Here is a 25,554-nt window from a genome sequence, read left to right on the forward strand (position 1 = left end):
TGTTGTATGGCGGTATCTCTCAAAATTTCTTAGGTATACAGACTTTAATTAAAGTAAAGAATATGGTGATAATGATAATAACCTTCACATCAATGTAATTAAAAGCTAGGCACAACTGTTTTTCATATGATTAGCTTTTACCAACAGAGGAAGAAAAAAAAGAACTCAATAATGTTCTATATCTTGTCTCATTTACTCAACATATCTCGTGGCCTCGGTAGCGCAGTAGGCAGCGCGTAAGTCTCATAATCTTAAGGTCGTGAGTTCGATCCTCACCCGGGGCATAATTTTTATTGCCTTGCACTTTAATATCTACCAACAATTAGTTGTGTATTTTTTACCACAATTCATGTTCTAATATTTCAAACAATCACACATCCATGCTGAATATGTCTTCAAGAAAATGAATGTCATTATTTATCTTCAGTGGTGTCATTCTAATTTTCTTGTAACCGGTTCTCTTTCCTATTAACCAGGCCGCGGACCTTTAAATCCTAAAAATCTGTTTTAGGTGCCTAAAATAAGCTCCTTCAGTACCTCCTTTAGGCTTTATAAAACATAACATAGACACTAAAATACAGAATAGGAAAACATTACAGATACATAAGATAGAATTAGATAAATAGAATTTATACAAGAGGGTGGAAGCGCATTATCTAGCGAAATTTATAAGCTTATACTTATAATTTGGGAAAAGGAAATTGTACCAGAACAATGGAAGGAGTCCTTAATTGTACAGTACCTATTTTTAAGATGGGGGACAAGACTAACTATAGTAACTTTCGAGGAATATCACTTTTGTTGACGTCGTACAAAATTTTGTTCAATATTCTTTTGAGAAGATTAACTCCATATATATAGGTGAAATTATTGGGGATCATCAGTGTCGTTTTAGGCGTAGTAGATCGACTATTGATAAGATTTTATGTATTCGACAGATATTGGAGAAAAAATGGGAGTATAAGAGTACAGTACATCAGTTATTCATAGATTTCAAAAAGGCGTATGACTCGGTTAAGAGAGAAGTTTTATATAATGTTCTTATTGAATTTGGTATTCCCAAGAAACTAGTTCGATTAATTAAAATGTGTCTCGGTAAAACAGCAGAGTCCGTAGAGGCCACTTTCCGCCAGATGCTTTTCCAATTCACTGCGGGCTAAAGCAAGGAGATTCACTATTACCTTTACTTTTTAACTTCGCTCTAGAATATCCATTAGGAAAATCCAGGATGACAGAGAGAGTTTGGAATAGAACAGGTTACATCAGCTCCTTGTTTATGCGGATGACGTGAATATGTTAGGAGAAAATCCACAAACGATTAGGGGAAAAACACGGGAATTTTACTTGAAGCAAGTGAAGAGACAGGTTTGGAAGTAAATCTCGAAAAGACAAAGTATATGATTATGTCTCGTGACCAGAATATTGTACGAAATGGAAATATAAAAATTGGAAATTTATGCTTTGAAGAGGTGGAAAAATTCAAATATCTTAGAGCAACAGTAACAAATATAAATGATGCTCGGGAGGAAATTAAACGCAGAATAAATATGGGAAATGCCTGTTATTATTCGGTTGAGAAGCTTTTATCATCCAGTCTGCTCTCAAATATCTGAAAGTTAGAATTTATAAAACAATTATATTACCGGTTATTCTGTATGGTTGTGAAACTTGAACTCTCACTTTGAGAGAGAAACAGAGGTTAAGGGTGTTTGAGAATAAGGTGCTTAGGAAAATATTTGGGGCTAAGAGGGCTGAAGTTACAGGAGAATGGAGAAAGTTACATAACACAGAACTGCATGCATTGTATTCTTCACCTGACATAATTAGGAACATTAAATCCAGACGTTTGAGATGGAAAGGGCATGTAATACGTATGGGCAAATCCAGAACTGCATATAGAGTGTTGGTTGGGAGGCCGAGACGTATATGGGAGGATAATAGTAATCATAATAATACTATGTTGTTCGCCTTCAATGGTGTTCCGAAGGAACGCCTACGGCGGCAAAAAGAGCTACAGATTCATCGTGTCGCCCGTAGATGGGAACGATTGGTCAAATGACGCAAAGTACCATCATTTGGGGGAGGGGACTGAGTGGGGGAAGGGAAATTTACAGATTCGAACGCCACTGGATATTCTATTATATTTTACATGTATACGAGGATGTAACGAATGTGACTGTAAGGTTCCATGATTATTTTTCAAACCTGATAAGGATCGCGAGAAAAAAAATGGAAACTTCGATTTTTAATCATTTTCCTCGAAGTAGTCCTTTTGCATTACATCTGAAATAGCTGAATATAATTATAATGGATTCTAAGAATTATTCTTAACTTTTCCGTGTGCTACCAGTGGCGTGACTTTGAGGTAAGCACCCTTTCTTACCAAGTTTGCTTCTAATATCTACAAACATTGCTCATACCTAAGGATTTATTCACTGTTATTTAAAGATAGATAATAATGTACACGCACTTAGTTTTGAGTCATCGCGAACTAAATTCTTGTACAATATCATTTCCTTCTGCGGTTTGTTTCCTTGTTTTAATTTCCAATTAATCGCTGTTGGCAATCCTGCGACCTTGTGTCTTCTGGCACATAAACATCTTGCCAATGAGCACGCTGGTTGCAGCTTGCAAGATCTGTGCTTTCCGAATTCCGTCATCAGCACTGCTCCTTGATTCATCATTCACATAACTGTTTTTATCACATCTGTAATGGCACGTGCCAGCATATTAACAATCTAAGAGGCAATGGTTGCGTGATATATCAACATGTCTCCTTTTACAATTGTCAAAAATGCGGTAGTACTATGTTTTCTCAACGTGTGTTTTTCATACAAAGTCTGTGAGTATTGTTTATTGATAACATCGATGGAATTTTTATAATTAAAGTGGAGGAAAGCGAAATTTGACCTGAAACTTCATTATGTTACGTGTGTTATAATTAATTGCGCATTCTTTTGTTCACAGGTGATATCTCGAGTGATAAGGTGTGCTCCCACGTTTATAAAAAGCGGAAACTTGAAATAAGACGCGACGATGAACCTGCATTAATTCTGGAAAGCAGATCTTTCGAGGATTGGCAAGGCGTTGTTGAGTACAAGTGCAGATTTCAAGTCAAAACTACTTCGGGAGATGGTGTAATAGCTGTGATACAGAATCTGTCATTGAGATCTAATGAACATGGTTGTTTAGACTACGTAAAGGTAAATTTGGTGAAACTAGCGCTGAGGTAGTTCTGGTAATTTCGGAAGTGAAAATCGTTGAATTTATAAGGGATTATTTTTGTAGAGTTGCAGTTGATCGTATATGCAAGGCACAATAAAAGCCTAAACTAACCAAACTTGACCTGTCACAAATTCGTATATGCAATGTATATAAGCGGAATACGAAGTGCTAGTTTAGCCGTAATTTTTTTTTTTTTTTTTTTTTTCGTGTTTTGCGTTTATGAATCTATTTCAAACACAGATTAAGTTGTTTGGAATTGCAAGTAGGCTAATTGTAATTGTGAATTTTGTTGCTTAAGTTACGTGGGACGACCTTCTGAAGCTAGTGATGTTATCAGTTATTTCATATTGACGTGCAGAACATATCCGTAGTTTGCTTTTTATTATTAGTGGGGTGCATTAGGAGAATTTTCAAAATCATGCAGAGTTATGATAGCTGTCAAATCAGACGAATTGCGAAAGTTACAGGAATTTGAGGTCGATATAATTTACAACGATTTTATTTCGCATTCCTCTCATTTTCACAACCGTTGATATGTATTTATTTTTAAGATTTGCATTACAATGAAAAATTAGTATTCCATGGATATCTGAGAATATTTTTGGGTGAAGATTACTTATGTCCCTAGCACTATATAGGAAATTGCTAAAATACCTTGAAAATGCCTTGGATTTATAATATTGATTAGTAGAAATTGATGTAATCACTGGGAGAACTGTATGCCCACCCAACGTGCCCAAAATACATAGGCCTACCTTATATATTAAAATCGTCGTGCGTGAATGAGAATACGGCCAATTATGTAGTTAATGTGACGTAATTTGAATCAGGGACTGGAGTGGGTTTCAGTGTCGCCAACATAGTAATAATACTATACACCTAATCTAACCTAACCGCTCACATAATACTATACACCTAACCAAACCTGTCACATAATACCTAACCCAACCTAACCTGTCACATAATACTATACACCTGTAGTAACATTCCTCATGTTTAGTATAATTTCGTTTGCATATATTGCCATCCCTGCTATTCGTGTCGGGTGCCATCTAGTGGAAGTGGATCGTGACGGAGGGAAGAAAATATTGTGACTTTCATAATAATTACATTTAGTTCGTTCAGTGTATGTTTTGTAAATTATTAATGTGTTAATGTAGTGATAATTCCATATAATACCACAATGGGAATTGAAATATGTTGTGGCTGTGGTAAAAGTGTGCAATATTCGTTCAGTGGCCGGTGGAAATTCTACCTTCGCCCTATTCTTTTAGTTTTGTGCATATTGTATGTATCATTTTTATATTTTCAGTTTAAACGGAAAGATGGAAGAGAAAGCATGGCATTTTGTGGCCAAATCAGTGCTCTTAAGCCATTGAATGGAGATGTGTCGGGTAGAAGAATAGAGAATATTTCTTATGTTGATGCTGAAGGAGAAATAGACACTTATATATACGTTGCTAAAAGAAAACTAAATCACAATGAAAGACTGGATCTGGAAATTGTGTATACATCTTACAGAGGTAAGAATAATTACATATTATTATACTTCTGTTTAGCCCTCCTGAAATTTACAGTAAAATCTTTATAAAGATGTAAGGTACAACTTTCAGAATGTGTTGAGCCTAGAGGTAGTGTGTGAGACAGCATTTTGCTATTACAGTTCCGAACTGTGACAGCTCCAGAAAAATCACTGTGACAGATAATAGCGATTTTGTCGCAGTGTGATTTTTGTGTTTGGATGATTCTTGGAAATTGTGAATGTTTCTCATCACGAGCCAACAGAAGTTTACGTTTATTGTCCTACGAATTGTTATATGAGAGCCATGTCTTTTATGAACAATACTGACTGGCTCGGCGATTATGACAGCACGCTCTGAGCTGTGTTATCGCGATATATGGGTACCTATATTCGCCTAAGAATGTTTACGGTAAATATCCAGAACAACTGCTTCTGTCCTTTCGAGAAAAATATATTCCAAAAACCCTGGATTTTTGCCCCAAAAATGAAAATACTAAGAAAAAATGAGCGGAAAACGTTAAAATTTCGAATAAGTTGATAAAAAATCTAAAAACTTCCAATTTTCGCAAGTAATTTCAAAACACAAAAAATTCGCAAAAACGAAAAGGAAAAAATTTGAAGTATAGACAACTTCATAATTTTTGTCTTGTTTTGCCACACGATCTTTTTTCGTATAATAAGTTTTCACAACATATGTACGTTCAAGTACAGAATATCTCACCATTACGCAATCTCCACGTGGTAACTAAATGAGCGGCACAACACAACACAACTCCTTTCTACATATTTCAATCTCAGACTGACTAGTTGTTGAAACGTTATGTGACGTATTGAACATCAAGAGAGTTGTTCAACCACTGCTGCGACAATGTTTCCGCAATGCAGCGTTGCTATTGCTGTCATTCTGCTAAAACAACTTCACTAGCAGTGCACGGTCTATCTTCTCAATAGCCGTTGCGTTTCACAAAGAAAAGTTCATCATTCTAAATTTTCAACGAACATTCACTTCACTAACAGAATCAGCACACGTCACCAAGCAACAGAAAACTGACACAATGCAATGCAACCAGAAGAACATACTGATGTCACAGATGCACACAATTGCACGTTTTGACTGCTTACAGCGCCATATTTTCACCTGGTGGCGAGACTTGGAACTAATTATTTTTTTGGTATAATTCGCGAGCGCATTGGTTAATTAGCATATCTACTAGGTTTCACACTCCTACAATCTTTAAAGTCTGTGCTGTGCCATGCTGAACACCGTCAGTTTAATTACATAACTATTATCAAAATATAAAATAATTTTTTAGGGTTCATTTTGCATTCTACACATCGTGAACCGTGAAAGTTATTTTCTCATACCACAAAATAGTAATAATAAATTATTTATGTAACTAGTGTGCAATGTTGGTAATTATGGCATGAGTGAATGTTCAGCGAAAACACACCAATTTTCACGAGTGTTTACAATGAACAGGGCTGAGCAGTATTTGAAATACATTTGTATTTTGTAATTTGTAAGGATTTTCGAAAGTATTTTGTATTTTGTATTTAAATACATAAAATTGATGTATTTTGTATTTCAAATACTCAAAATAATTTCTTGTTCTTCTTCTTCTTCTTGTTCTTATTCTTGTCTTTTAAGTTTTGGATTTGGCTTTAAAGAATGAACTTTTGTCTTATTTGCCTATCCATTTCAGTTGTGCTAGCCATACACTTAGTTTTCTTGCCACAACTGAATTCCTTAATGCCATAAAGAAATCTCCAACAGCATCCAACACCATCTCCCAATACTTGCTAAATGTTCACCATTATGCAATGCATCTAGGAGACCCAAATCCTCAGAAATTATATCAGGAGTCTTGAAATATTCATTAAAGTTTCCTTGCCCAACTCGATGGAATTCTCTTTATGACTCAACCTCTCAAATATTGCAATTTAAACATGATATAAACAGTATATGTGAAAAACTGGGATTGCCAACCTTCAAAGGGGTTGAGTTTCAGTCCTTGAAGAATATTGTGCAGTTCTGAAACCCATTGCTGTAGCCCTTGATTTAATGCAAAATGAGAAGATGTGCTATTATGGCCAATTTTTGCCCACATTAATTTCCCTCAAAAACAGATTACATATTCTGTTATCTAGTAATCTACACCATCTATTGGAAGTAACTCCAATCCTAATAAGTTTGCTTTCATCAAGACTTTAAAGCGATGTTTGGTCTGACTCCAGAAGCAAATTGAGCTATTTTGGCAGCTTGCTTCCACCCATCATTTAAGATGGATGGCTACCTGACGCTACTTCACCAAATGATAAGAAGAGGATACAGAATATGTGTGTGAAATCAGCTGAGCAGTTCTCTGCTACACCTTTCGTCAGTTCAGACGATGAAGACGAAAACAATTTTTATGTTTTCAACTCAAGTACAACAGACTTTGAAAAGCAAAAAGAAAAGAACTTGTCTACTGCGGAGTATGAGCTCATACAATTCTTCAATGGCAAAGGGACAACCCTGTGCACTCTAGAGAATTACCCAACAGTGAAACAAGCTTTTATAAAGTATAATACAAGTTTGTGTTCCTCTGCGCCTGTAAAAAGACTGTTCTGTTTTTCAGGATTTATTCATTCACCAGCAAAGGGATCCTCATCTGGTGAACTTTTTGAGAAACTGTTGTTTTGAAAGGGAGCAGTAATTATTCATATGTAGCATAATTTCATTGATGACTGGGAAAAGGAAGAATGTTCAGTTACAGTGTTTATATAAAACTTCGAGATAACAATACTTTTAACGTTAATATAATATTTTAGATTTTCAGTAATATTCTTATTTCTTTATATATTGTATCGAGTATTTCAAAAACAAATGTATTTTGAATATTTGAAATACAAATGTATTTTGGTTGATTTTTTAAAAGTATTTTGTATTTGTATTTGAAATACTATTCTTTGAAGTATTTTGTATTTGTATTTCAAATACTTGGATGTCAGTATTTTTCCCAGCCCTGACAATGAAGATTATAGTTTTTTTTTTATATATTGTAATGCTGTAATAGTAGCATAAAACATTGTATGAAATACTAGTTGCTGGGTAACCTTTTCTGGCACCAGTGGCAGAAATTAGGCCAATTGTACATGATTTATAGCTCATAACAAGCGTGTTTTAATGCTTTATGAAAAAGGAATGGCTTACGAGTGGAATGTGAAATTTCATATTTTGCTTGTTACTAATTATGATCGTGTGATTTTCAGCCTGTAGTAAAGTCCGGACTAGTTACGAGAACTGTGGCCCATCTTCAAGTAGCATCTGCATCTGGAAGGATCTCTTCCACGACGGTCGTGTTAACTGCCCTATTGGCTGTTTCGATGAAGATAGTTGCTTCAGACCTCAGGGTAAGTGGACAAATGGTAGATGTTAATTTTGACACATACTGGAAGTTGTTACTACTAAGTTTTTCTTCAAAATGTTGTTCTTGTTTTGTAAGACTGAAGACTTCAATTAGTCTTCTTGCTTTTTACGGAGGAACTTAATGATTTGATATCGAAACTTTCCCTCAAATCACTCTCATTTAGAATTCGCAAGTTTATCTTCTTTACGTTTCTTCCGATGGCCATGGTCTCCATCTTGTTTGCATTTATCTTCATCCCATACTGCTCACAGCTGTCATTTAGCTCCAGTAGCATATCCCTTAGTATCATCTCCTCTTCTGTTAACAACATCATATCATCAGCAAATCTTCATTCATTCATAGTGTTCTGCTCAAGGGTAGGTCTTTCAGTGCAAACCCAGCATTTTCCAGTCTTTCCTATTTTCTGTCTTCCTCTTAGTCTCTTAGTCTCCTCATATGATCCATATATCTTAATGTCGTCTATCATCTGATATCTTCTTCTGCCTCAAACTCTTCTCCCGTTCACCATTCCTTCCAGTGCATCCTTCAGTAGGCAGTTTCTTCTCAACCAGTGACCCAGCCAATTCCTTTTCCTCTTTCTGATCAGTTTTAGCATCATTCTTTCTTCACCCACTCTTTCCAGTACAGCTTCATTTCTTATTCTGTCTGTCCATTTCACACGTTCCTTTCTCCATATCCACATTTCAAATGCTTCTAGTCGTTTCTCTTCACTTCGTCGTAATGTCCATGTTTCTACCCCCATGTATTGCTACACTGCACACAAAGCACTTCACTGATCTCTTCCTTTTTTTTTTTTTTTTTTCAGTGGCCCGTAGAAGATGCTTCTTTTTTTATTAAAAGCTTCCTTTTGACTTTCTGGCAGCAGCTCATGTTACTGCTTATAGTACACCCCAAGTATTTGACGCTGTCCACTTGCTCTACTGCCTCATTTAGAATTCGCACGTTTACCTTTTTCATTTTTCTTCCTATGACCATGGTCTTCGTCTTGTTTGCATTTATCTTCATCCCATACTGCTCACAGCTGTCATTTAGCTCCAGTAGCATATCCCTTAGTATCATCTCCTCTTCTGCTAACAACGCCATATCATCAACAAATCTTATTGCACTTTATTCTTCTTCCTCCTACTATCACCCCTCTCATGTTCTGAAAACAGTTCTTTACTAAATCCTCCAAGTAGATGTTGAACAGGGTACGTGATAAAGTGCATCCTTGTCGTACTCCTCTCCCTATTTCACTTCCTTGTGACATTTCTTCTCCTATCTTGACTTTGACTCTCTGTTTCATATAAAGGTTATTGAACAACCTCCTCTCTTTCCAATCCGCACCAATTTTCTTCAGGATCCCATCAGTTTATTCCAATCCACTCTGTCAAACACCTTTTCTAGGTCCACAAATACTACATACACTTCTTTATTCTTATGCACCTTTATTCTTCTTCCTCCTCCTATCACTCCTCCCATGTTCTGAAAACAGTTTTTCACTAAATACTCCAAGTAGCATGTACATTATTTTCTGTTATCTATATATATATAATTTGAACTGGTAATGGAAATTATGGGAAAACGGCTGAACGGATTTTAATAAATGACCCCTCATTTTGAAGCTTGGAACTCAAAGTTTTTCAGAAAAATAGTAGTTTTCATTGAAATGTCAATTTTTCAACATAATTTTCCTATTTTCCAAAATCCATCTGTCGTCAGTTTTGAGAACTAGCTAATTGCATTTCAGAATAAAACAAAACACACACTACAGTAAACAATATTACACAAAGGCCATGATCTGCAAGAATGCTGCCATATTTAGAGCTCAAATTAAATTCGTTATTAAAAACTTAACTTACTAAAAATAATTTACAGGTTCGATTCTGTGGTGTGTAATTTTCTGGGTACAGCTGTGTATTGGATATAAAAAACTACAAAACTTGAGGTGATTTGATGACATTATTACCATTAGAAATGAAATATTATTGTAGTTAATGCCATGATGTGACTATTTTTAATTAATTATACATATTAATGGTATATTGATGATATGAAAGTGAAACGTTTTGGGGTTATATAAGTAGATGTAGAGAATAACTTAAATTAGATTTTGATTTCTATATTTTACTGAGTGGCGGCTATATAGTATATATAGTATATGTTACTGAAAGCTATAAAACTTACGTAAGATAATAATATTATTAAAAATCAAATATTTTTTATAGTTATTAATCAAGTGGGGTTGGGTCTTTTTCATATATTTAATGGCGGTGTGGTGTAGATATTTACATGCGTGGTTCTCTTCAGTATTGGCTCGAGAGAGAGTATCTTTCATTGTTATGGAAGCAAATAACTTTCAGAATGTCTGGTATTCTTCATTGAAAATAAATCTGAAAAATGTTTATTTGAACATCTAATGAACTTAGTTTGCAGCATTTGCTGCACAAGCCACTAGTTTTATTATTAAAACCAACTCCACAGCCTTGCTGATTACACACTTTCTTCCAATGTTGAAGTTTTAACAATTTGTGTAACACATTTCTAACCAAATGCTTTGAATTGTTTTCTCCCACAGTTGACACAAAAGACTCGGACGTGGGGACAAGGGTGACAATAGGCGCTGTGACAACAGTTCTGGTAACGTTTATATTATTTTTCATTTGTTTGTGGCTGCTGAGACACAACAGTAAGCTCTGTTGGTCCAGTGATTGTAGTGGTAGACGTCGTCAAACGCCGCCTGCGTCCAGAGTTGAGATGCATCCGCACGTGCAGGATGAAGAAAGTCGTTCACTCCCCACACCTTCTGCACCAGCTGATTCGTCGGAAAGTGCTCCAGTATCTACCTCAGAAGATAAAGATCTACCCCCCTCTTACGAATCTCTTTTCCCAGAAAGACAAATGTAACTTGGTAGCTTCAAGTAACTTGCTACACTATTATGAATACATAAGCAAAACATAATTATGCTAATGGTGATACTTAAGAGCCTGGACATGTATGCATAAATACATGTTGTTGTTGTTTTCTAATGCCAGCCATTTGACCTCTTGCACTCCAATATTTTTAAAAGATATTGTCATGGTCAGCCACTAAAGCACAGATACATACAGACGTAAATACATACAGGCTACTAATATGTGTTAAAGTTTACTAATACATCTGTTGTAAATATGCAGTGAAAAATTAATATTATCTTAGCATCACTATTACACTTTTAGTACGTCATACTACTTTTGACCAATAAAACGGTACGATAAAGAAGTCTTTCAACTAATCATGGCTGCCTATCGCACAATTTTATCACTTCCCTAGCATTTGTTTCTTTTTATTACTACCCTAGCATTTGTTTCTTTGTTTGCCAACATTTCAAACTCGAAATTCTTTACAGTACTATAAAACACGCTTTGAGATCGTATTGGGTGTCTAAAAAGCAGTGGGTGATATATATGTTAAGAGTTTTTGGAACAACAAGTCTTGGAACAACAAGTTTTGATGGAGAAATCATTGCAATAAGTGAAAGTCTCAGGAATCTTCTATGCCACATCAGTAAATTTAAAAATGCAGTTATATTGTGAGACTCCAAAGCAGCTATTCTATCAATAGTCTCTAAACACACACCTTCATCTCAAACAGCAGAAATAACTAAAATGCTCTCTCAATTAATATCACTTAATAAAAGAATTGTATTCCAATGGATACCATCCCATTGTGGAATCCTGGGAAACGAGAATGCGGATGCTTAAGTAAAGAAGGGCAGCACTGCTACTTACAGACCTGTTACTAAATCTACGTATTACTCTGTGAAAAGATTGATTAAATCTACATACTTAGACTTCAACAAACAAAATTTGATAACACAATCCCATGGGAAAAAATGGAACTCTCTGCATCATAATCCACAGTTAATTCCCGATTTAGCACGAAAATCGTCTGTAGCTGCATTTAGATTGGCAACAGGCCATGATTGTTTGGCCAAGCACCTGCATAGAACTGTCCATTTTGCAACTCAAACCAAGAAATGGATTCGGAACACCTCAAAATCTGTGCTTCGGTGGCTGACCATGATAATATCTGTGAAAAATATTGGAGTGCAAGAGGTCAAATGACTTTGTCAAACGCCTGACATTAGAAAACAACAACAACATATGTTAAGAGTTTTTATTTTGTTCATTTTTTGCTACATATTTTCGCAAATATCCCTACTCATAAAATAAATGACACTTTTAATATTTGTATCATAAATAACTATACTATTGGAATACGAGGCCTGTCTAAAAAGTATCCGACCTTAATTTTTCCCGCGTAAAGTTGTGATTCTAAGGCGGCGCCACTGTGCATGGTGGAAGGAGGAACTGTAATGCGCATGCTTGAATTTTTTCACCGCATTCGCTTGTGCCAGTCACTGGCTGGTGGTCGCCAAGTAAGGTGCTGTTCTAGGTGTTTGTCGGATTTAGTTTTCTCGCAAGATGACTGAACGAATTGAGCAAAGATACTGCATCAAATTTTGTCAAAAGCTTCGTGATTCTCAAAGTCAAACAATTCGTAAGATTCAGCAGGTGTTTGGGGAAGATGCGATGGGTGTAACACAAATTAAGGAGTGGTTCAACCGATTCAAAGATGGCCGCACATCAGCGGAGAGTGAGCAGCGTTGTGGCAGGCCCCAAACTGCTCGGAGTGCAGCTGTTGTTGAGAGGGTGCGAAATTTGGTGATGGCAGATCGTCGTTTGACCGTGCGGGAGATTGCCGAAGAGGTTGGAGTGAGTAAAGATTCTGCACATGCAATTTTGCGTGATGATTTGAACATGAACCGAGTGGCTGCGAAATTCTTGCCCAAGTTGTTGTCCCCGGAACAAAAGGACCTCCGTCGTGACGTTGCACAGGACCTTCTGGACACCGCCAACATTGATCCTGGGTTTCTGAACACCGTGATAACTGGAGATGAGTCATGGGTGTACGGGTACGACCCAGGAACAAAAAGACAGTCGTCGCAATGGAAGCATCCCGAGTCTCCAAGGCCGAAGAAAGCGCGGCAGGTGCGAAGCAAAATCAAGGTGATGCTGACTGTTTTCTTTGATGTCCGTGGAATTGTGCATCACGAATACGCACCGGAAGGACAAATGGTGACAAAGGAGTACTATCACGATGTTCTCCGGCGACTCCGTGATGCAGTTCGGCGCAAAAGACCAGACATGTGGACGGCGAACAACTGGCACTTGCATCACGACAACGCCCCCGCACATTCATCCCAATTGATACACACTTTCTTGGCCAAACATGGAATTACAACCGTTCACCAACCTCCCTACTCTCCAGACCTGGCTCCTTGCGACTTCTGGTTGTTTCCAAAATTGAAGACACCACTGAAAGGATCCCATTTTGAGAGTAGAGAAGAGATAATGCGGAATGCGACGACGGAGCTGAACACCATTCCAAAAGAAGACTTCCAGAGGTGTTTCTGGCAGAGGAAGGATCGGTGGGCTAAGTGTGTGCAAGCACAAGGGGCCTACTTTGAAGGGGATTAGGGTCCCAACCCCGTCAGGTATTTGAAATATTTTTTCTGGCTAAAGGTCGGATACTTTTTAGACAGACCTCGTATATGCATTGTCAAATGTATGTGGAAACATTGCTTAAATGTCTCTCTCACATATGATACAGAATGACGTATGGAACATACATTTGCATACATGTCCACGCTGTAATAGTAAGTGGGGTGCTAATGCTAAAATATCACTCAGTCTGTATCTTTGTATAAAGTGAAGAGGAATCAACAAAACTTACAAAAACATCAAGTGCAATTTACATCCGTTATTGGGCTGATGTAGCTTTGTGTTAAGCTGTATGAAGTGAGATGAAAGCTCAAAAACTTATGATGACATGAGATTAGCAAATTTTTTTTAGAGAAAGCTATGATTGATTTCAGAGTTTGTGAATAAATTGAATTTGTAGAAAATGTGTAATTCCTCTCACGCACAAAAACTTAATTTCTGTATTGTACAATCTCATTTCAATCATTTTAAGATTATAGGCTAACATATTTGCTTATTTCCATCAGAGCTGTTTTTCTAGCGAAATTATTTTCATCTATTTGATAAGAAAGAGTTTAGAGTGAACTTTTTTCATAGCTGTTGAATGTTGTAGGTTGAATCAACCATCACATTTACGTGGAAAGTAAAAGAAGAAAAACATATATACAGTATGCCTATAAAAGAATGGTACAAAATAAAACTGTAATTCCTTAACAGCCATTGAATATATTTTTACTCTGGTATATAATATTCATAAAAGTTGGGAGTTTTCTTGCATTTTCGTTCTCTTTACATGTGCAGCATTAATTGCTGAAACGATATTCAATCAGCAGTCATTTTCGTCTCATGCACTTTCCAGCATGTCTTCTGTAATTTTAATTTTGGTGTTTGTGACAATCATAAAGTGCCTTCTGTAAACTACGTCTTTCACATAGCTCCAAATAAAATAAAGTCTAGGGAGTGAAATCTGGTGACGCCGGTGGTCAGGCAATTGAATCTAACCATAATGCTTCTGTATAAAACAAATGAAGTACTGCATAAAAATATACGCTTGTTATGATGCTATAAAACTTGCACAATTGGCCTAATTCTGGCACTGATGCTTTAAAAGCATTGCCTAGCAACTAGTATTCCATGATGTCATCACTGCCTTCACAACACAATTTTATACATCGTACCTGTAAGAAAAGCTAAAATCGTTGCCTAACAAGCATACTAACATTCAAACACGAGAATCATCTTATTAAATAAATGTATTGAAACAACAGTGTATCAATCGTGGCCTATGGTATGTTATCATAAATAGAGATTAAACTCAGTTCACAGGACTATCTATTCATTGAAACAAAACACACATATGTATTAAATTAACTTAAATTCGCTTGGAAAACATTGAAAATATCAGCTCTGAAAAGTATGCCACCAAGATTGTCTCACTCGTTACACTAACACATTTGTCTTTTCTCACACACAGAATTTTTCATAGTCCTTTTCGTAAACATCTCTTGATTTTTGTGGAATTAATAAATCTTCAGCTACATTAACTTCTTTTACAATTTCCTCAATAACATTCATTACTAACTTATCATCCATTTTCCTTTGAATACTTCAAAATAACATTGTCTTAGAAACGGTTACTTAGCAACCACGCAATATATTACGTCATATCCAGTACTCATGTCTCTACTACGTCATAACATTACATTTAGTCTTCTTCTTCTTCTTCCCTTCAAGTCTTAGGTCAAATGGCCTGTTGTGATCTCACAGTTGAATTTTCAATCCAGTGCTTCTTTGGACGACCGAAAGATCTCTTCCCGTTTGGACGATAGTGGAGCATGACTTTTGGGATTCTATCTCTATGCATGCGATGCAGATGATTTATCCAATTGTTCTGATAATGTTTTACGTGATTGATTACAGATTCTAGTTGTAATTCTTCCATTACATATTCATTGCGTTTGTGATCCCATTTCGTATATCCCGCTGTATATCTCATAAATATCATTTCATTAGCCGTTATTTTGCTTTTGTCTTTCTTCCTCAATGTCCATGCCTCACTGCCGTAACAAAGTACAGGTCTCGCCAAGGTCTTGTAAAGGCGAATTCGAGTATGCCTTTGTACTAGGGAAGGTTTCATAATGTTGTTAATTCCCATTGTTTTGGTGTATTTAGAAATTTTCTGTGAAATGTCTACTTCATCGAAAAAAGATAATGTGTATCCGAGGTATGTAAAATAATTTATCCTTTCTAATATTTTTGAATCTAAACATATTTTGCTAGGCACAGGGTATTTTCCGCAGAAGGCCGTAATTTTAGTTTTTTCTTTATTGATTTTCATTACATTTTGTAAATATATATATTTTAACATATTTTAATGCTAGAATAGCATTAAATGTTGTATGTAACGTGTATAATCTTCATTATAAACATGCGTGAAAATTGGAGTGCTAGCTTATGCTCATATGCTAAACATTCGTGTCATGATTACCAAGATTATACACTAGTTACATAAATTACAATTTTCACATGATATTAAAACAGTGCATTATGCAACGAGCCTATAATGATAGTAATTAAGAAGCTAGTATGGATATTTATGAAACAAGTGCAAGCGAGTTTCATAATTTTCATACGAGCTTCTTAATTACCATTATAGGCGAGTTTCATACGACTTTTTATGCTCGACCATATTTCTAACTTGAAATTACCGGTATTCAGATGTATACATTTTATTTGTATCTGACAAGATCGGAAGTGACCTTGTTCTAGGTCGTGAATTGTGAGATGTGCGCAGACGCGAAAGTATTGATTTTTTCCGAGGAACAATAATGTCATTGACCTTGATGTAGTCCAGTTAAACTTGATAATATTATAATATTATAACCTTGATTATTGAATTCGACATTGAAAAACTAGATGACAAATTGAATTTAATTGAATATTATTTACAATTAACTCTAATTATTATAGTAACAGAACATAACCTTCTGCGACAGTATTGGATTTCCAGCCTCCGTGACTTTTCGCTAATTCTCTTTCGATTGCATATCCGAGAATAATCGATACTTGAGGTTTTATAACGGTAGAAAGCTGACCTGTCATTGGCTGAACAGTTGTAACCTGAGTCGTCATTGGCTGAAAGACCTGACCTTTAATGAGTAGGTGTACTTTAATGACATGCATTAAAGGTCTGCTACCAGGTGTATAATTACTACATTTCGGCATGGTCGAGCATAAAATGTATAAATGGAGTCATTTAAAAATAATCTCGATGACATCACAACTCACAAAATAATAGTCTCAAACAATTTTTGTTTCCATAAAAATATTTCTTTCTAAATACAAGGTTTGACATGCCTGAACTTCCATCTACAAAATGGATATCATTGTGGGACAAAACAACTGAAAATTGGAGACTCTCAGCTTCAGTGAATATGAGTTTGTCCTTTTTGCACTCGCACTCCACACTATCCACTTTGGATGATTGATTTGTTACGCATATTTTAGCAAATTTAAATATATAAATCTTTTCATCAACAATGGAAAAAGTCCAATCTGAATTCTTTCCAAAAAATAAACCCTCATTGCTTAATACTCCTCAAGTCCGAGCTCACTTTTTTCTCAATGTCTTTTGTTACTATGGTGATTTAGTAATAATTTACTAGAACAGTCTTGTGATGATAGAACAAAAGAAGGTTTGCGCTGTGTTTCAACTGAAAAATGGCTCTGGTTTTATCTGACTACAAACATAGGTACCTGTTAAACAGATGTGTTACTGAATATGTGCAAGATCTTTCATTAAATTTACTGAATATTATTATAAGATATGATTTTCTCAGAAAGCTTTGTGTTGTTGTTGTGTTACTATTATAATTTTCAAGATTATTAACTCGCCCTGTTGTTACGAAGCAATGTCCTGTCATTTGTGCTTATTCTGTTTATATAATTATGCACAAAATCTTTAGTGCTGCGAATTAATTGAGAGTCTTAGTTAAATTGGTTCTTTTTCTGTCTTAATGTGAGAAGAAGAGAGTATGATGAATCTGTCTCCTTGAGTGCACAGGGACAGTCAATGCTGTCAATTATTTCATATTTTTATATTAAAATGAAGAAATACAAATAGCTATTACTGTGAAAAAAATTTAACAATGACTGTAGCATGTTGTATAAAGAATATTTTGCATTTCTTTGGTCTTAAACCGGACTGAAAATAACTACAACATTGTAATATAAATTTCAGACACTGGATATCAATGAGAAAAATGAAGTATTTTTCTGTATTGAACTTGAATTATTGTAATTTGTAGTTATGATGTCGTTTTGTTAAAGTATAACATAACTGTAACTACTTTCTTTTTCTGTTAATGAGAGCCTTTTTTTTTTTAACTATTTAACGCACATATTAGTGGTTTTTGTAAAAATTATTAAGTATTTTCAGTTAATATTTAACATACTATTACGGGCTACATATTTGTTAAACTAAACTGTCATATTTTTATATTATGAACATATTGTATGAATTATGAGGAAACTTGTGGGGCCTTGGAAATTCGATATAGATTTTTAAGAATCGATTCAGACTTAATGTCATGGCCTACTATATAATAATATAATAATAATAATAATAATAGCTGCCTCTCATTGGATTTAGCAGGACTCAGGACACTCTCCTACATGAATTTTACAATATTAAATGTTTACATAAATTTTGTAGAAAGAAAATTAAAATAAACATATATGAATTATAAAATGAAGAAGAAAAAAAAATTAAACAGTAAATATGATGACCGGAGGTAAAAAGACCTTTGGGGAGGCCGAGACGTAGGTGGGAAGATAATATTAAAATGGATTTGAGGGAGGTGGGTTATGATGGTAGAGACTGGATTAATCTTGATCAGGATAGGGACCAATGGTGGGCTTATGTGAGGGCGGCAATGAACCTCCGGGTTCCTTAAAAGCCAGTAAGTAAGTAAGTAAATATGATGACTCAGAATTTGGCAAGAGCATTTCAAAACTGAAGTTATGATGTCAGCAGTAAGTGTCTGTGGTAGTTCAAAAGTCTTCCTGAAGCGTTCAAAGAACTTGGGAATCACACCACGAGCTCCAATAAGAAGACCAATCACCTCAATGTCTTCAAGCTGGTATTTTGCTTTGAAGTAATCAACTGTTGGCAGATAAATGTTGATCTTTTCTTTATTGACATCCTCCGGCTGGCTACTCCCCGTTTCAATCCTTATGGTAGGATCAATTATATATCCTTTCTTGGTAGTCTGGGAATACACTATGATGTCAATACGTCTAGAGGAGCCATTAGTAGCAAGGCAAAAAACTTCCTCTTCTACTATCCAAGACTTTTTTCTTAAAGCACTTGCAATTAAGGATCGAACATGATGGTGTCTGGCATTTCGGAGGAGTAAACCTCTGTTACACTGACCATGGACGTGGGCAAGGGTTTCAGTCTCCGGGCAGCCATGTCTGCACCGGGATCCGTCCAAAGAGCGACCAGGTACTCCTCTAACTGCTGCCAAATTGGCATTCATTTTGAGGCAGGTTACCCATTCAGATGTAGATAGTCCAGACTTATTAAACATCCAGGCGTTGGCTTTAGGTACTTGGCTGTACAATTCTACACCTCTGCCTCTTCCAGGCATTACTTTCCATGATTCGAATTCTGCATTCCTTAATTCCTCCCTTAATTTCCTAGTCACAGATTTACGAAGTTCAACTGGACAAGGGAGACTTAGATGTTGACAGGAGGAATTAAGTTCAGACCAATTTTAAAATAGTTTAGCAGATTCAAGAAGATGGAGAAATTGGAAGTTTATGTTGCAGGTTAAAATATCGTTTGTGTTGCTGTTTAAGATGTGATTGGAGATAAAAGCTTTGTCCGCAACATTATGCTTCTTGAATGATTGTTGTGTAATCTTAATATTCAAGATGGATTCAGTAAGTTTTACTTTAAATTTTGAATAAGATATATGGTCAGGACCATATGGATAATAAGTATCCATGATTTTATTAAATTGTCTCTTTTGAAAACTACGGTAATTTCAAAAACCACATATGTGTGTCTTTAGCATGCTATAAGGAACCTATTGAAGTAAAAAATTATTCAGTATATGTAATTATTTTCTTTAACAAAACAACACCATATCCATAATTATTTTCTTTCTTGTGTTTTGCTAATACTCGTATTATTTTCTTGTCTCACAAACTTGTTTGTATTGACATGACTACCAATAGTGGCTGGGCATTTGTTGTAATAGATTATTATATTTTTCTACTGTATTTTTGTATGTAATTAATAGACATCGGATTTTAGGCACTAAAAACTGCCTAAATAGTCGCAATATTTAATAAATTAGTCCCTAACTCCGTAACATTAGGCATTTTAAGCATTAATTTTTCCTGAAATGCTAGACATAAACCTTTTAGGTGGATATAAGAAATAAGGAATTAAATAATTTCAGTTTTTCTTATGTTCTTGGCATTCAATTGCATGATCATTTTTGTTTATACTTAACTGTACAGTATATCACCACAATTTTGTTAAGATCAAGCTTTCCTATAGTATGACTTGCTATATACCTATTCATATCCCGATGTTTCATTTACAGACATATATATAAAAATTACCTATATCTTCTCGAATGTCCACACCTGTAGAGTAATGGTCAGCATGTCTGGCCGCGAAACCAGGTGGCCCAGGTTCGATTCCCGGTTGGGGCAAGTTACCTGGTTGAGATTTTTTCCGGGGTTTTCCCTGAACCCAATATGAGCAAATGCTGGGTAACTTTCGGTGCTGGACCCCGGACTCATTTCATCGGCATTATCACCTTCATCTCATTCAGACGCTAAATAACCTAAGCTGTTGATAAAGCGTTGTAAAATAACCTACTAAAATAAAAAAAAAAAATAAATCTTCTCGATTGGATGAGACAGTTTAATTGTAAATTCTGTCTATATATATATATATATATATATATATATATATATATTTTTCAGAGTGGTTATTTTGTTTGCAGAAACTCTTTTAAAACTGGATTTTCCATCACATTCTTTTCCTTCCAAATCTAAAAGTATAGAAATAAACCGAATTAGAATTGTAAATTTTGTATTGTATTTGGATTAAAAACTGAGCTTACTGGGTTCGAACCGATAACCCCATAAACAAATTGATAAAAATAAGTTGTAAATCTAGTATTATATAGCAGTACTGTAGGCCTATTCCTTTAGAATTTCACAGCTTCAGCAAAGATCTGTCCATGTCTACTTAATAATAGGTATATATTTTTTGAAATATATATTTGGGCTGTTCTTACCAGAGTGCTGCATTGGAATTAAATCGCTCGCTTGAATTCGGTCGAATGTCGCACGCTCGAGCGAGATAAGATCGGTCGTGATACGCTCGTAATAAATAGAAGGACAGTACAAGGTCATCTCACCGACATGTCTTATCTTGTATGGAAGGCGACAGATAAGATACACATATGTTTTGCTCACACGGTAAAAATAAGGCTTTATTTTCTGCATTTATGACAAACGTTTAATGGAACGTACCAAAACTGGACCATGAAGTTATAAATAAAATAGTATGAAAAACTTCGATATACAGTTATTATTGCTAATTAATAATTATTCAATATTTGATTTACCACATATATAATATGATAGGTCCATACATAGTGTTCCGCCTATATACTGCGACAATGTAGAAACGTTTTACAAAATATTATTGATATAGCAGTAGATTAATAACAATATTAGTACAGAGATAACGTCACAGAAAATATAATAAAACAAATAATCATGCTGCACAACTGTTACAGACGCAAAGATTGATACACTAATTATTAGAGATCATTATTATTACTAGAAAACTTGATACATTTCTTGCATTATCGTGATTGTGTTCTCCGTTTATAATAATTACATTTACATCCAATAACATCGTAACAGATGTTGCAAAAACAAAATGACTCCTGTGTGGGAAAAAAAAAAAAAACATTTGCCTACAACTTTTATATTACATTTTAAAGCAAGTTTTGTAGTTGTACTATGGAGAGGTTAGTTAAACACTGCAAAGTTTTGAAATGATAAACATCTATGATGTTACTACACAGTTCATCACTGTAACAAGAACGAATGTCTAATGCTCGGCTTATACCGTTCAAGGATTTATCGCTCGCGACAATTTTACCCATCATGCATGTGCGCTACTTATCAGATTATGCTATGTACTACTTGGCGCTCTAGTGAAAACGTCCGATGCAGACCTCTGTTGTATATATTACATTTTAAAGCAAGTTTTGTAGTTTTACTATGGAGAGGTTAGTTAAACACTGCAAAGTTTTGAAATGATAAACATCTATAATGTTACTACACAGTTCATCACTGTAACAAGAACGAATGTCTAACGCTCGGCTTATACCGTTCAAGGATTTATCGCTCATGACAATTTTACCCATCATGCATGTGCGCTACCTATCGGATTATGCTATGAACTACTTGGCGCTCTAGCGAAAACGTCCGATGCAGACCTCTGGTTGTTATATACCTGTTTGTTACAAAGTGTGCAAAATATTGTTTTCCCATTGTAAAAGTGTATAAAAACAAAAAAACAGTGAAGCTTTAGATTTCACTATTGCGAACATGAATGATGAAGAGAAGAAAAACATAAAGTAATGAAGCTTCAGGCATTTTTAGGGAGAATATCGAACAGTTGGGCCTTAACAGTCATTTTAGGGCACTTTAAAGCGCTATGAATAGCTTTCAGTTTTCATAAAACATAAAGATCTGTAATAATTTTTTTGCTTTCTCCTAAAGAACAAAATAGACATTTGTCCTAAAATCTGATGTCTGATAATTAAGTAGTTTTAGTGTTGTAGGCTACTCATAAAATATCTAAGATGATTAATAGAAGTGAAAAAAGATAACATAATCTGTGTATTGCAGTATATCAGAGTTTTAGCAGTTACTAATATAAAAGTTACTGGTGATGGAGGATTCTGTAAGGTTCATGTGGTCACAGTCGTAGTTGAAGTGGAGTTGAGAATTACATCAACAGATCACATGGCCAGTTTGTCCAAGTAATGTTTAATTTTGCTTAACGAATGTTAAATTAACAGTCTGTTTATTTTTAACGCTTTGTTAATGTATTTTCCATTTGTTCAACATAATTTTAAGATAACCAACACTTAACTATAACGTCTGTTAGCACTATTTTAACTACTCAACAGCAGTTGGTAATGATTCTACACATGTAAGACAATTTTTGATTGGCTAAAATTAATCTTTAAATTCTATATTATAGAGTGAGTCATGAAACTTGCATAAAATGACAACCTGTTATAGTAGGCCATGCTCCATAAACAAACAGTTCACAAATGAAAGTTGTAGGTGACGTGGTGAATAATAATTACAAAGTAAGGTTATATTTCCTCATTGCTATTATGGATACGAAATACGAAAGAAATAAAATAACACTGATGTATTTAAACAGTCCAAAGTATTTTTTAAATGTTATATTACCAGTCATATGCTAAACGTTCCCTACAGAGAGACACAAAATATTAATTTCGCAACTTCTGTTCGAACAGCTGTGGAGACATCGGCCATATTTAACTGTTAAACGAGTTAACTGGCGGAAATCCTACATTTAAAATTAACAAACTGTTAACAATCTGTTAAACCAAACTGGTGTTGAAAACATACAATTTTATTAATTAACAAACTGTTTAGAGTTTAACAGTCGTTAAATTTTCTAACAATACTTGGAAAAACCGGCCATTAGACTAACAGCTACTTTTAAACAGGAAATGTTCATGAAGTAAACAAGTTACCGGTGATAATTTGAAAGTGAATCTGAAATGTTAACACTTTCTTATAAAATGTTCTTTATAAATATAGTAGGCCTACATTTTTATTTTTGTAACAGATGTGTTACAGGTGCGACCTACCACTACTGTTATTTTTGTAGTGTTCATATCGATGTCATAACTATAAATTTCTCGTTACCAATGCAAGAAACAGTAATGCGAAATTCTGTTAGAGGTCCATGGACAGTTATTTCTGTATGCAAATCTGGCTTTCAGGTAGAAGCTCCCTGTGAAACAGGCTTGAATAATTTCAAGGGAAAAATTGTTCCGGGGCCGGGCATCGATTCCGGGACCCTTCTCTTACTGCACGAATGCTCTACCATCTGAACTACCCCAGGAACCATAGACGACATCGTCGTCTACCTGAAAGCTGAATTTGCATAATATATTCGTTACTGTAGGTACGTTTACAGAAAGCCACAATTTAAGTCACACAGAATTTTGTGCACTCGAAATTGGGTTCTGGTGTCTGGTCAGCCCATTTGAGTTGTGTGGATATAAGGGGAAGAATTGTGACGATGTCGTGTATGGTTTCTGGGGTAGCTCAGTTGGTAGAGCATTCATGCGCTAAGCAAAGGGTCCCAGGATTGATGCCCGGCCCTGGAACAATTTTCCCCTTGAAATTATTCAAGTTATTTCTGTATAAAATCCGATAAACAGTAACGCGAAAAACTATTACAAGTCCAAGGTTAGCTATTCCCCATCAAAACCTCCTCTAATCTTAATCATCTTATTACCTTAGATACCTCATCTATGAAATCCATGATTATTTTTAAATGTGTCCACACCTGTAGAGTAACGGTTAGCGCGTCTGGCCGCGAAACCAGGTGGCCCGGGTTCGATTCCCAGTCGGGACAAGTTACCTGGTTGAGATTTTTTCCGGGGTTTTCCCTCAACCCAATATGAGCAAATGCTGGGTAACTTTCGGTGCTGGACCCCGGACTCATTTCACCAGCATTATCACCGTCATCTCATTCAGATGCTGAATAACCTAAGATGTTAATAAAGCATCGTAAAATAACCTACTAAAATTAAAAAAAAATTTAATGTATTGCTAGCATAGTTGTGATATTGATATAAATACTGATGAAATAATACTAGAAATTTCTCAACTAGTTTTTTTTTTTTTTATTGATGCATGGGAAGCGAAAATTGATGATTGATTTTTTACTGTCTAATGGTGTTTACTGATTTACCTTTATTCACTTCAAAATCCTTTTCTAGAAATGACAAGTTCACCATAAATTAAAATTGGTGAATGTCATTTATGTGTTGAAAGATGTTTACATGTTTCTGGCCCTTATTCTAATCTGAGATACACTATCTCCAAAACTCATCTTGGTATAGTGCCTTTTTCATATTTATTAGGTCTGTCACTAAAAATAATTTCAGATGAATTTTATAACTACAAGTGATCCCAAAAATTTTAGTGTATTTATTATTGAACACACTTCGCTCAGAATTATCCTGGAATTATTTTCACTAATACTCATTTCGTAATTGAGGGGTTCAGTGGAAAAGGGGCCCATCCACGAAAACTAAATTTTTTGGGAGAAGCATTTATTCCACTGAGATTCTATCTTTAAGTGAAGAAGAGGCATTTATAAATGCTTACCATGTCCAGGCCCACATCTGTGGAGTAACAGCTAGTGTGTCTGTTTGCGAAACCAGGTGGCCCGGATTTGATTCTGGTCGGGGCAAAGTTACCTGGTTGAGGTTTTTTCCGGGGTTTTCCCTCAACCCAATATGAGCAAATGCTGGGTAACTTTAGGTGCTGGACTCCGGACTCATTTCACTGGCATTATCACCTTCATCTCATTCAGACGCTAAATAACCTAAGATGTTGATAAAGCGTCGTAAAATAACCTACTAAACCATGTCCGGTAAACATATGCCACAAGACTGGAAGTTCATAAGAGAGGTCCTAGATGACAAGATCTGTTTGGATTATCGAAGAAACTAAAAATCAACAGAAATGTGGCATGGGGCCCCTTTTCAACTAGACCCCTCAATT

The 25,554-nt window shown here is 35.3% G+C and overlaps 1 protein-coding gene and 1 non-coding gene across 2 annotated transcripts; both read left to right on the forward strand.

The window, feature by feature from the left end:
- The first annotated feature begins 211 nt into the window (after positions 1 to 211).
- TRNAM-CAU (transfer RNA methionine (anticodon CAU)) lies at positions 212 to 284 on the forward strand. Its single transcript has one exon. It is a non-coding gene; the product is annotated as a tRNA-Met (tRNA).
- A 2,325-nt stretch (positions 285 to 2,609) lies between these two features.
- LOC138704248 (uncharacterized) lies at positions 2,610 to 20,042 on the forward strand. The gene is made up of 5 exons (XM_069832150.1): positions 2,610 to 2,842; positions 2,968 to 3,203; positions 4,538 to 4,748; positions 8,000 to 8,140; positions 10,715 to 20,042. Exons 1-5 carry the CDS (start codon positions 2,770 to 2,772, stop codon positions 11,041 to 11,043), a joined length of 990 nt encoding a protein of 329 aa, XP_069688251.1. The 5' UTR covers positions 2,610 to 2,769; the 3' UTR covers positions 11,044 to 20,042.
- The last annotated feature ends 5,512 nt before the right edge of the window (positions 20,043 to 25,554 follow it).

The sequence above is a fragment of the Periplaneta americana genome, chromosome 1 (genome assembly GCF_040183065.1).
Source record: "Periplaneta americana isolate PAMFEO1 chromosome 1, P.americana_PAMFEO1_priV1, whole genome shotgun sequence".
NCBI lineage: Eukaryota > Metazoa > Arthropoda > Insecta > Blattodea > Blattidae > Periplaneta > Periplaneta americana.